Below are 12,983 nucleotides of genomic sequence, written 5' to 3'. Positions count from 1 at the left end.
TAATGCTGATTGTCTACGCTTGGCGGGATTCTAAAACTTTTTTCTCTTAGTCCTTGCCACATTCGTGTTTCCAACATTCCTATTTGAGGTGGACTAAACATTCAAAGAACAATTGTTCTCTCTTAGCTACGTTTCATCTAGCAAACGTTTAGACTTTGGGGAGCGATGGAGCACCCTCCAAAGGAAACTGTGAGTACAGATGAATTCTCATCCCTGATGCAATTAGGAAAGCTACCTCCTCTGAGCTTTCTATTCCATCTTCACTGGGGTCATTAAAAATTACACTTAGTTGACTTTACAGTAGAAGAAAATTTTGATTTTAATTATTTTGTGAATGTTTTACTTTTAAAAATAACCTAGAACTTTGTGTGTGTGTGTGTGTAGTATAGCTTTAAAAAAAAAATAAGGAATTTTTTATTCATTTTACATACCAATCACAGATACTCCTCTCCTCCCTTCTCCCACCCCTCCTAACTTCCTCCCCCAACCGACCCCCGATTTTCTCCTCCAACAAGGCAAGTTCTCCGATAGGGAATCCTCAGAGCCTGGTACATTCAGTAAGGCAGGTCCAAGCCCCTCCTCCTGCATCAAGGCCATGCAAGGTGTCCCACCATAGGTAGTGGGCTCCAAAAAGCCAGCTCATGCAATAGGGATAGACCCTGACCCTACTGCTAGGAGGCCCCCTAAATGGATCAAGCTACACAACTGCCTCGCTTATGCAGAGAGCCTAGCCCAGTCCCAAGGAGTTTCCATAGCTGTTGGTCTAAAGTTCATGAGTTCCCACTAGTTTGGTTTATAACCTAGAACTTTATACCTATATAATAATAAAAACTCAACAATTGCTTGCTGAAATCAGATATATCATATAGAAAACAACTAGGTAATTTGAAACCAAATAATGCCTTAAATAGTTTGTGTCTCTGTGGAATGACTTAAATTTATAATCATATCAGTAATTACTGGCCCTAGAAAACTATTTATGAAAAATAAAGAAACATTAAAATATAAACTCTGTATTGCATGTTTTAGATATAAGAAACAAAGAAATCAATACTCTATAGAAATGACCTTATGGAAATTTTCCTGGATATTGTTACATACAACTGGTTTTCATTAAATTAAAACATAATTTTGTCCTGATAAGAATATAATATTTTATACTCCAAAAACCAATTACTAAAACACTAATAATTTACAGTTGTGACAAATGAGTAGAAAACAAGTTGAACTTAGATTTTCTTTTACTTTTAGAATTTTTTTAGTAAATCAAGTAAGAGTACATAATACATAATCTATGTTTTTGATTAAGAAGAAAAATATTCACAGTATGTGACTCATTAAATTAATTGCAAACTATCCCTGACTATTCCTTAAAGTTACAGTATGATCAACACTTATTAATGTTGTTTAGCCTTTGAAGGGTATAAAATAGCATTTCCTTATTGTCTATCTGAAATTCTGTGATGTTGTTTCATCAGTCCAAGTTTGTCCTTTCTATAGAATATTTTGGACGATTAAGAGCTATTAATCTGAGCAATAGCTATTTATAGTTAAAAATTATACAGTTATATTACAGCCCCTCCAACAGTAAGAATTAACAGGCTTAACAAAGATAAGCATAGATGTAATATGGGTAAATGCCTTGGGATATATAAGAAAGATAGAATTATAAATATGAGAAGTAGCAACAGAAACATTATTTATTTTTCTTCCTATAATCTTTAATTGACATAGTAACCACACTCATCCATATTTTGGGATACAGAATACTATTTCAAAACACGGAGAGACTTTCTACCTTATAGGTTATGGAAAGCAGTGGACCAAAAGTTTTGGAAACAGCAGAAGAAATCCAGCATAGAAGACAGGAGGTGTTAGACCAATACCAGAGGTTCAAGCAACGTGTCGCTGAGAGAGGTCAGAAGCTTGAAGAGTCTTATCACTATCAAGTTTTCAGGAGAGATGCAGATGACCTGGAGAAATGGATCATGGAGAAGATGGAGACTGCAAAGGATAAGACCTATGAGCCCACGAATATACAGGTGACTTAGTGCCACAGATGTTCCCCAGACTGACCCTAAGTTCTCTAGAGAGTGAAATGGACTTTTTTTTTTTTTTTTTTTTTTTGGTTTTTTTTGTTTGTTTGTTTGTGGTTTTTTTTGTTTTTGTTTTTTTGTTGTTTTTGTTTGTTTGTTTGTTTGTTTGTTTTTTTGAGACAGGGATTCTCTATGTAACTTTGTGCCTTTCCTGGAACTCACTTTGGAGACCAGGCTGGCCTCGAACTCACAAAGATCCACCTGGCTCTGCCTCCCGAGTGCTGGGATTAAAGGCGTGCGCCACCACCGCCCGGCGAAATGAACTTTTCTTTATGTTAATGTTGAGGGGTGGGTGTAAGCACGACCTGATTGTATGTACAGAATGAAGCCAAAATGGTGGAATGAGAAGTTTACAAATTTAGTTAAGAAAAAGGTTAACATTGCTCCTTCTATGTAATGTTGGAAATATGAGACAGAAGAAAGAGAAAAGAAACCAAAAACTGACATTATATCAGCTGTTGAAAATACAGACTCATACTGCATCACATTGACATCTGATTCAGAACTCACATCCTTATAATTATATAGACGTCATAGAAAGATTAGACCATTTACTAGTGACAAAAGCTCTACTTCTACCTGGTCCCTGTCTTCTACTTCTTAACTTTCAGAATCTTGTCTGCAAATAAGACTAAGTCAGCATTTTATGAGAGCTTACTAGACAAAATAGTGGCTGAAAGTTCAAGAAACTTGTGACATACCATGTGCTTTCAATATTGTGACACTAATGATGAAACAACTGATTTTCTTTAAGATAGTAAAAATCATTAGTGCTTCTACAGCAATGGTTGTCCATTCTTTTCAGCAGTGGCGATTATTCTAGCTTTCCTCAAAATTGTTATTTAATGGCAGTTAAGTTCAAATACAAGGTTGTAGGACAAGAAGTTTGGTGGAAAGTTCTACATCTATGAGTTGCCATGTTGCATAGCCGGATCATAGTTAGTGATTGGTATTGAGCAGGGAACAGTGCCACAAGATCTGGGTGATGTATGTGTGCAACAGATTAATTCATATGTGACAAGAGCAGAGCTTACTATGAACTTTTAATGGATAATTTCATTTTCTGCACAGTACTTTTTAAAAGAGAACTCAGTGACACGATGTATTACATGGTTTTATTCACATAGGAGTCTGTGGAGCCTTGAGTAGAGTATTATTTTATTGATAGTTTTCCAAAAGAAGTGCCAACAGAAAAGACTGTCTGTGTGGCCTCAGGGGAGTTGTGTTCAGGTGTTCTACCTTGAGTACACCTTTGTTTGTTTCAGAATGGGATTGTTTCTGCTATGGCCAAGGGAAATTGCTGAGTACAGGTTGGGGAGTGGGAAGTCTGCTTAGAATTGAGAGGAGAAACAAAAGAGTACTTGTTGTTCCCGTGAGACTACATTTTATTACTCATAAAATCTGATTTTTAAACTTCAGGGGAAGTATCAGAAGCATGAATCCTTTGTATCAGAGGTACAAGTCAAATCAAGGGTGCTTCCTGAACTAGAAGAAATCAGGGAAGCCCGATTTACAGAAGATCATTTTGCCCATGAAGACACCAAGGTAAATGAGTTGTAGGGTCTTAAAGTCAAGCCTCTAGTTGCTAATTGTGTTACTAGGGTTTCTGTGGATTGTGCTAGATAAACCTCACTGTAGCTGGCTTAGAACAAGGGCTCAAAATGCTTGTTCTTTATTGAAATTGAGGCAGGAGAAATGACAGATCATCCTTGTGTTTCATAGATGGAAAAAGACAATGGTGTGGAAATGTCATTTGGCAGTCCTTATACTTGTCTTTATGTCAAGATCAAGTCCACTTCAGCCTATCCCACATTTCTCAGATGAAATGACTTTTATAAAGACTCTTTCATAATTATTAATTCTGACTTCGAAGTGATGTTTTCCCATTTGAATCTTCTTTGAATTCTTCCCATTTGCCAGTGAAAGTTTGCTTTTTTCAAATACACCCCATTTCTCACAGTATATCTTTCCATACATTCCTTTCTGTTTACAAAAACAAAACAAAACCCCCCAAGTCCCTAATTTAGAAAATTTTCTTGGATGTCGAGATCTGAACATCATAGTTATTAAATAATCGTTTACCACTGTGTGCCTATTCTTTTTTTTAATTAATAAAGTTTTTATTCATTTTACATACCAATCACAGATCCCTCCTCTTCCCTCCTCCCACCCCTCCAGCCTTCCCTCCAAGCCCACCCCCCATTCCCTCCTACAAGGCGGTAACACCTCCCATGGGGAGTCAGCAGAGCCTGGAACATTTAGTAAAGGCAGGTCCAAGTCCCTCCCCTTGTCACAAGGTTGTTTAAGGTGTCCCACCATAGGTATTGGGCTCCAAAAACCTAGTTCATGCACCAGGGATTGATCCTGATCCAACTGTCAGTATTCTTAATGTCACAGCTACTTTTTGACTAATTCATATATTCTTCCTGTTATACAAGTACACGTTTTAGCTTATGTATTTTTAAATTGCAAAACCAATTTGTATGACATAATTTTCAATTGAGGCTAGTCTTTCTATATGCATTATAAATATTCTAACCCATGTTAATGTCAGCAAGATAGAAAAGTAATTTTAACTAGAAAAATAATCTGATTAGAAAGTATTAACAAGAAAATCTCAAGTCTTGTTCTTTTGTTTAAAATAGAACTTCTATGTTATAATGCTCTGTGTAAAGTCTTATATTAAGTAAAATATTTAAAACTGGATATGATGGTGTATGCCTGTAATGGAGAGATAGAGGCAGAGGGTGATAAGTTCAACTGTAGTCTGCACTACATAGTAAGATGTTGTTTGCTAAAACTTATAATGCAAAACAAAACAAAAATGCCTGAAAAGTCTTTAAACAGCTATGCATCATCACCACTGAGGTTTCACTGGACACCACAGTAGGGTTCAGAGAAATGTGTTCCATATCCTACTCTAGGCAATGGAGGGGGCGAAGACGCAAGCTTTTTAAAGGATGGCACAATGCTAGCCAGTTTCCCATGACTGGTGCAACATGATGTTCTGGTCTCCTCTGGCACTCAGATTCCTCTACATGTTGTCAAACTACATACTACCCAAATAATCTTCTTGTTTTAATGAAAGTGTTTACCAGTTACTCAGCAGAACTGTATCTTTTATACTTTCTAAAAAGAGTTCATGTTTCTCCTATGCTGTCACTATGGCTGTTTGCTGTATGTAGAACATTCTCTGCCTATCATCTATACATCAGGAATCTTTCTGTCCTTAGAGCTCAGGCAAAATGAGCCGCCATCTGTGCAAACTTGCTCCAAAGTTGTCTCCCTGCCCCCATTTTGCCATCTGATAGTATTTTTCAATTCTTTAAAATGTCAAGATATTTTAACAAAATTTTCTCTCATGGAAGATCACATGTTTAGTAACTATTTCATATATATTTTTTCTCTCATTAGATATTCGTTGAGTCATTAGTATATGAATGAATAGGAGGAGGGATTAGTAATCAGGTATTTTTTCTGTACAAGTTTCTTATTCTACCTCCATATTTCTGCATTCCATTGATAATTTTTAAATCACATTTTATTTATCATTGTATGTGTGTGGGTTTTTGTGGGGGGGGGTGTTCATGGTGTGTAGCGTGGCATGTTTGCAGAGAGCTTAGGGCATTCTCTCCTTCAACCATCGTTTTCAGAAATCAAACTCAGGTTGTTGGGTTTTCAAGGAAAATGCCTTTCCCCACTGAGCTATTTGCCAGCCCAGGCATTCTTCCTCTCTCCCTTAAAGACTCATCTGATGCAACTTCGCCACCTGTGGGATCTGCTGTGGGAGTTGACCCAAGAGAAAAGTGATGTGCTTCTTCGGGCACTGAAGTTCTATCAGTACTTGCAGGAGTGTGAAGACATCTTGGAGTGGATCAAAGAAAAGGTACAGTCTTGAATACTCTTGGGTACTTTGATGGCTCTCTGTCCAAGTACTCTATTGTCACTCTCTACAGCATAGTCAAGTACTCTGGAGTAGTTGAGGAATCTGTTTCTGGACTTCATTCTTTAGAGAAAAGGTGAATTTTGGCAAAGATTTGGGGAGATTCTGAAGATTAATGTTGTAGGGCATAAGCCTAAAACTATGGGTATGCTTATGGTAAAGTCAAGACTAACACCATACTTCCAGTATGGTCTAGACTCATTACCCTCTCTCCCCATGCTGTTTAATGCCCAACTTCAATGGTTTTCCTTACACTCAGAGTTGTGGCTGAAATAATTTTCAACTTTTGTTTCTCAGTACCTATAACTACTTCAAGCATAGTCTCCCCCCCCCCCCCAGTTGGGGCTGAAGTCTTACACACACAAGAGCTCAGTGGAGTGCTTTTTGCAGATGCTTGATTCAAAAAGAGGCAGAGCAGGAAGAATTGTTCATTTGTCTTCTAAAGCATAGACGGAACTTCCGGAGACTCCCAGTAATCTCCCTGAACTCACTAAAGGATTATCCCAAAAGAAACTAATCCCCAGATCAAGGTGTCATCCTAAGATATTCTCCTGCGTCTGGCTTGTCTCAAGAAAGGGCCCCATATGAGTGATCCTGAGAAATTAACAGGGGCTTGAGACTTCTGACCTGCAAAGAAAATTCGAGATTTTTTTTTTTTACTGGTGATTCTGTGGACTTTTTCCTTACTTACAGGAAGCTATAGTGACATTAGTGGAGCTGGGAGATGACTGGGAACGAACTGAAGTCCTGCATAAGAAGTTTGAAGAGTTCCAGGAAGAACTGACGGCTCGGAAGGGAAAAGTGGACAAAGTGAACCAATATGCTAATGAGTGTGCCCAGGTGAGGTGGAGACAAAAGAGGCATTCCAGAGAAAGGATTCTGGTCTTAAAGAATTCATGGCCACTAGTAGGTGGGCTATGAGGATAATGTGAGAAAGTAGAGGGATGCACCTCCATGGACCAACATGTCATGAGAAGCTTTTTTTCTCCTCTGGTTACAATCTCCCCTTTTTGATCCATAAAATGGCAGTGTGTGTGTGTGTGTGTGTGTGTGTGTGTGTGTGTGTGTGTGTGTGTGTTCCATGGCAATGGTCTCCCATTGCCTATGAAGCCATGCTTCTTTATATGACAGTGTGACCAAGGTGTGATATATAAGTTCAGTGTGAAAGTTATTTTTGGTATGATGCCATCTTTGTTGGTTTTCTTTTTTAGGAGGAACATCCTAAGTTGCCTGAGATAAAGGCAAAGCAAGATGAGGTAAATGCTGCGTGGGATCGTCTCTGGAACCTGGCACTCAAGAGACGAGAAATTCTTTCGAATGCTGCAGACCTCCAAAGATTCAAAAGGTATGATGGTGAAGGTACAGCACAGTACATAAAGGCCTAGTGCACCAGAGGCCCTGGATCTGATCTCCATCACTATCTAAAGTAAGGTAGTAGAGGCAAACAATCCTAGCCATCCCAGAAGTAGAAGCTGGTGAATAAGGACTTCAAAAAGTGTGATCTTGGCATTGATAGGTGTGCAACAGATTTATATGTATTCGTCTCTCTACTCCTGTTAGCAATTACTTACCAAAACCTTAAAAGCCAAAAGCTATCATTTTTTCACCTTTGAGATAGCAAATGACTTAAGAAAGCAAAGACCAACTTGATATCCAATATATAGATTTTGGTATATCCAAACAATAAAATAGTATAGCTCTGCTGCATTGGCACTGCAGAAGCAAAGAGGTTATATAAGAGTCAGATGAGTTAGAGGGAAAGAGAATGGCATTCATGAATAACTGCTCACATGTCAGATACGGGAAGTGTCTCTGGTAGCTCAATAGTCAAGAACCCTTGGGGCTAGAACATTGGACAAAAAATAACTGACAAGCAAGTACGTTTTAAGTTACTTCATGCCAGTTTGTTGAAAAATAGAGATGTTGCTACTTGTGGGAACCAGTCCTGTGGTTCTATTTGCCCTGCCATGCCTGCCGTCTTGGTTTGTGGGTGCTCATGACACTGTCTGGCAGGGATGTCACTGAAGCCATCCAGTGGATGGAGGAGAAAGAGCCTCTACTCACCTCTGAGGACTACGGCAAAGATCTTGTTAGTTCCGAGGCACTGTTTCACAGTCACAAGGGGCTCGAGAGGAATCTCGCTGTCATGGATGACAAGGTAAGCCTTTGCCGGAGAGACGGCTAGCCCCAGACTTACAAAATTTACGTGGTGATCCTTCTGCCTAGCACCATCCTGAAGAAGACATAGTCATTTCACACTTTTCAATAAAGGATGGATTCTTCTGTACTCTTACAGTATTCCTCCTCATTCTAATTCATATTTGTTCAGTGAGACCGCAAGTCTTTACTTTTTATTCAAACTGCTTTTTTTTTTTTTTTTTTTTTTTGGTTTTTCCCGACAGGGTTTCTCTGTGTAGCTTTGCGCCTTTCCTGGAGCTCACTTGGTAGCCCAGGCTGGCCTCGAACTCACAGAGATCCGCCTGGCTCTGCCTCCCGAGTGCTGGGATTAAAGGCGTGCGCCACCAATGCCCGGCTTCAAACTGCTTTTATTTTAACACACACGTCAATTTCATATTTGTGGTATATTTTGCAACTAAAGAAAATACCTCCAAGAAACTCATTGATCGCTCTCACTAAAGCACCTTAGGACTAGATTCTTCCCTCTGAGCACATTTTCTTCTGTTGCAGCTAGATCCTGGTTTTTGTCCTTCATACTGTAAATCAGGAATGAATTTTCTTCTTTCATAATGAACTGAGAGACATTAAAATCTAAATCTATCTTTCCACTCCCTTCTAAAAACTGAAAAGCTCCCATTTCTATGTCTAGAGGAACGATATAGGCACACTAGAACTCAGAGCAAGCCTACATTTCTGGACAATTTCTGTCTTTTATTTCTTCCCTTGTTACTGACATTTCTGCCACTGTGACCAGCAGAAACTATATAAGTGTAGACATGCTTATTTTAGCTCATTATTCTAGAGATTTCAGTCTACCATACCTTGGCTTCATGTGCTTTGGAAGGGCATCGTGGTGATGGAAAAGTGGTGGAGGACAGCTGTTCACTTAATGGTTGACCAAGATGTAGAGACAGGAATATGGGAAACGTGTAGAGTTAAATAGAATTCTCAAGAACATGCCTTCCTTGACCTGCTTCCTCCAGCTACACCTAGTCTCTTACCTTCTTTTGCCCTATACCCCCTACACACAATACCAGATTATAAATCCATCAAGAGATTGAGTAATAAGAGCTCTAATTGTCTCTAGAAACACTGTTCTCACAGATAGAGAAGTGCTTTACTAAGTTAGGCATTTATTAACCCAATCATGTTGGCAATCAAAACTTACCATTATACTCCATTTTACAACTTTAGCTACAATTAAGGCAGAAACCCATATGTTTCCAACAAAGAGACAGAGTACAGAAAGATCACACATGCTTGCTTTGATTAAAGCCGTCTCCAGGTCCATTTCTAGTGTCCTCTTCCACTATTGTTCATTTCTTGGATTGTTGTTGTTGTTATTGCTGGTCTATTTTCCTCTAGTAATAAATACTGAAACTATAGGATTTAATGTGTTATGGTAACAAAGCTTCAAACTTTCAACAATATCTGATTATATTTAAATAACTAAAGAAATGATGATGGCATGTGGAAAGTCACCCATGTCTATATTATACTATAGTATACCTGGCCTAAAGCTCAAAAGGAGTCATGTGGTTTTCTTAAGGTTTGGGGCAAAAGTGTCCTTTACGACTATACAATAACATCTACAGAGACATCATAGAGAGATGGCGACAGATAAACATTGTTCCAAACCTTGCTTCAGAAAACGAGCAGAATTACTGAGTGAATAAAATAGTATTTCTCTGTTGTTACTCATGTAACATAAGAATAAGAATAATTTTTCCAAAAAAAGAAAAGAATATTTCTTTTTTGTTGGTTTTTGTTTTGTTTTTTGAAAATAATATTTCTGATGCTATTATTGAATGAACAAACATAATATGAGAAAATGCCTATAGAATATGGAACATAGTATGGATAATAAGGATTTTAAAAATTGTCATTAACATAGGATATTTTATATTAGTAAAGTATGTTCATATAAATATACTTATCAGTTATTACTATTCATGTGATTGTTTTTGTTATACACTCTTCCATAAAGCTCTGCCAGGAGTCACAGTGCTTGAATTTTTTAATAGGTTTCTTTCTTATTCCAAAGGTGAAGGAGTTATGTGCCAAAGCAGACAAGCTGATGATTTCCCATCCTGCAGATGCATCTCAGATCCAGCAGATGAAAGCGGATCTGGTCTCCAATTGGGAACGCATCCGTGCCTTGGCCACTAACAGATATGCAAAGCTGAAGGCTTCTTATGGGTCAGAAATTGCACATCTTGTTCTACCTCTTCCAGGGGGTCCCAAAACAGAGAAAGGGTGAAAGGACTCCCAGGTCTCCTGCCTGCTCTGTAGAAGCAAATGAAAACTAATTTGTCAAAGAAAGTTCTTGTGTAAACTAGTATACTACTCAGTATCATACATCCTCAGTCATACCCCTTTATTGTTTCTGTCTGGATAGTTGTAAGATTTTTATAAAGCAGACTACAAAGTTGGAAAGATCTTGACTCCAACAAAAGTTGTAAATAAGGTTTCAAGCCAGAGTCAAAATGACTCCAGAATTTTGGCTACCAGCCAAAAGTTATAAAAATTTGTGATAATAAGGTATCCTTTTAGTAGTTAATTCGGTAGTTAATAGTAATCCAACCATCAAGAGATAGAAGATAGTACTCATGGTATCATTATGATTTACAACCAAATGGTGAATATTTAACTTTTTTAATGGATAATGACCTTACTAGTAGATTAATAGAGTAAATATTAGCAAAGCTATTTTTGAGAAAACACAACTCTCTCCCTACTCTGAGAGTTATAGGACATGTATTCATTTTCTGACTGTATCATGAGACTTTACTCTGAGGTGGATGTGACCTTAAGGTGACAGAATTGGAACACCCACACAATGATACACCTATTCTTGGATCTACCACCCTGTGTAGAAAGGCTTCATAACCTACTCCACTGCAGGGGAAAGGGAGAGAGACATGGTACTAGGACAAGGTGAACCTTACATGCCATTACTTATGCCACTCATAACCCTTTGTTCACAGTCCTTTCAAATCAGATATCTCCTTCCTGTCCTTTATCCTGTTTTTCTCACAGGTACCATCGGTTCTTATCTGACTATGATGAGCTCTCAGGCTGGATGAAGGAAAAGACAGCTCTGATCAAAGCTGATGAGCTGCCAACAGATGTAGCCAGTGGGGAAGCACTACTAGCTAGACACCAGCAGCATAAGGTAAGGAGCAAAGGCTTCCCTAATAGGAGAAAGGATGGAAGAATTTTGTTCAGTGTTGAGAAATCACAGTCATTTCTTGCCACATTTGAGACATTCTGCTTTGTGACCACAGCATGAGATTGACTCCTATGATGACCGATTTCAATCTGCTGATGCAACTGGCCAAGATCTGCTGGATGGCAATCATGAAGCTTCTGAGGAAATTCGTGAGAAGGTAAGCTGCTTTCACACAATGTGTAAAGTTTCAATAATATATTCAGCCCTAATCTATCTCATGCTCATATGGTAATCTCTCTTTGAAAAGAGGGAAAGAGACACCTAAACATGTTAATGGTGTGTCTGGAGTCTACCTAGTCCTCATCACATATGCAATGGCTAAGCTGAGTCACTCGAAATCCTCACAAGATGAGTGATTGCTCTGCTTTGGATATTACTACATCAATTCTCTGACTTAACACCTCATTTGAAACCTTTATACCATCTTGCATTATTGCTTTATTTTATCACACCCTCACACTCATCTCTAGATGGTAAATTCAGTGATGTGTGTACTTTAATAATCTTTGAGTCTCCTATAATGTCTAGTCCAGTGATGTGCACCTGTACCATTTCTGCTCTCCTCTATACAACACTCAAATTAAGCTGATGAGGAAATCATGAAATGTCTACCCATTTTTCTCCAAAGTGCAATGTATGACACAACTGTTCATGACCTGGCAATATAATTTTCTTATGATCTGATGTTATTCATCATCCCTGATGCTCCTCACTAACTCTGTAAATTTCTTTAAACAGTACTTATACTCTCTGTAGTTTCATTCCCTAAGTCCCCCACCTGAATTAATCTTTTCTTCTTTTTTTAAACATATAAAGCATGTTATGTCTCTTTCATGGCATGTATCCTATTTTTCAATACTGCACTTATTTGTTTGCATGGTGGGACCTTAGGAGAATAGCTCATTTCTTACTCATTTTTGCACTTTTCAAATAGCATTGCATTTATTAGCTGCTCAGTAAGTGAAGGATAAAATTTATTAGTTAATTTTCTTCTGATACAATGTCCCTTCCTTTGCTAAGATGACAAGATTAGCCAACGATTGGGCTGCCCTGCTGGAACTATGGGACAAGTGTCAGCATCAGTATCATCAGTGCCTGGATTTCCACCTCTTCTGCCGAGACAGTGAACAAGTGGATAGTTGGATGAGCAGACAAGAGGTAACAGGAGGCACCGGGCCAGTCTTCAGATATCACTTCTTCCATTCTTTATTTACCTCTTTGATTACTATCCGCATCCGAGAAGTTATTTCTTTTGGACAAAATTGTCTCAGGAACTGCAGTATGGCCATGGCAAAAAGTAAAGATGAGTTTGCTCTCTAAAGCTGCTGCTACAATCCCCTTCATGTGCAAAAGCATAGAAAAATAGTTAATTACAAGCTGAGCATAGTACGCAGGCATGCAATCCCAAGACTCAGGATGCTGAGTCCATAGGAGGGTCAGAAGTTTGAAAACAGTCTGTTCTGCCTAGTGACACTATCTCAAAAGCTTTGTTTAAGTATGCAGCACAGAGATTTTTGACTACAGTTAAGGAAAA

General features: G+C 38.4%; 1 protein-coding gene across 1 annotated transcript in view; it reads left to right on the top strand.

Moving 5' to 3' along the window:
- Spta1 (spectrin alpha, erythrocytic 1) overlaps nt 1-12,983 on the top strand; it is a 71,215-nt gene continuing 58,232 nt past the window's right edge. Inside the window, exons 1-11 of the mRNA XM_028865613.2 lie at nt 1-189; nt 1,806-2,042; nt 3,516-3,641; nt 5,842-5,982; nt 6,733-6,879; nt 7,251-7,384; nt 8,053-8,197; nt 10,262-10,416; nt 11,257-11,392; nt 11,505-11,606; nt 12,470-12,607. Of these exons, the coding sequence (XP_028721446.1) occupies nt 166-189; nt 1,806-2,042; nt 3,516-3,641; nt 5,842-5,982; nt 6,733-6,879; nt 7,251-7,384; nt 8,053-8,197; nt 10,262-10,416; nt 11,257-11,392; nt 11,505-11,606; nt 12,470-12,607 (1,485 nt within the window). The 5' untranslated portion in view covers nt 1-165. The remainder of the gene's footprint in view (nt 190-1,805; nt 2,043-3,515; nt 3,642-5,841; nt 5,983-6,732; nt 6,880-7,250; nt 7,385-8,052; nt 8,198-10,261; nt 10,417-11,256; nt 11,393-11,504; nt 11,607-12,469; nt 12,608-12,983) is intronic.

Source organism: Peromyscus leucopus, chromosome 15, assembly GCF_004664715.2.
Source record: "Peromyscus leucopus breed LL Stock chromosome 15, UCI_PerLeu_2.1, whole genome shotgun sequence".
Taxonomy (NCBI): domain Eukaryota; kingdom Metazoa; phylum Chordata; class Mammalia; order Rodentia; family Cricetidae; genus Peromyscus; species Peromyscus leucopus.
Note: the sequence above shows the minus strand (reverse complement) of the source record. Positions and strands in the feature narration are given on the sequence as shown.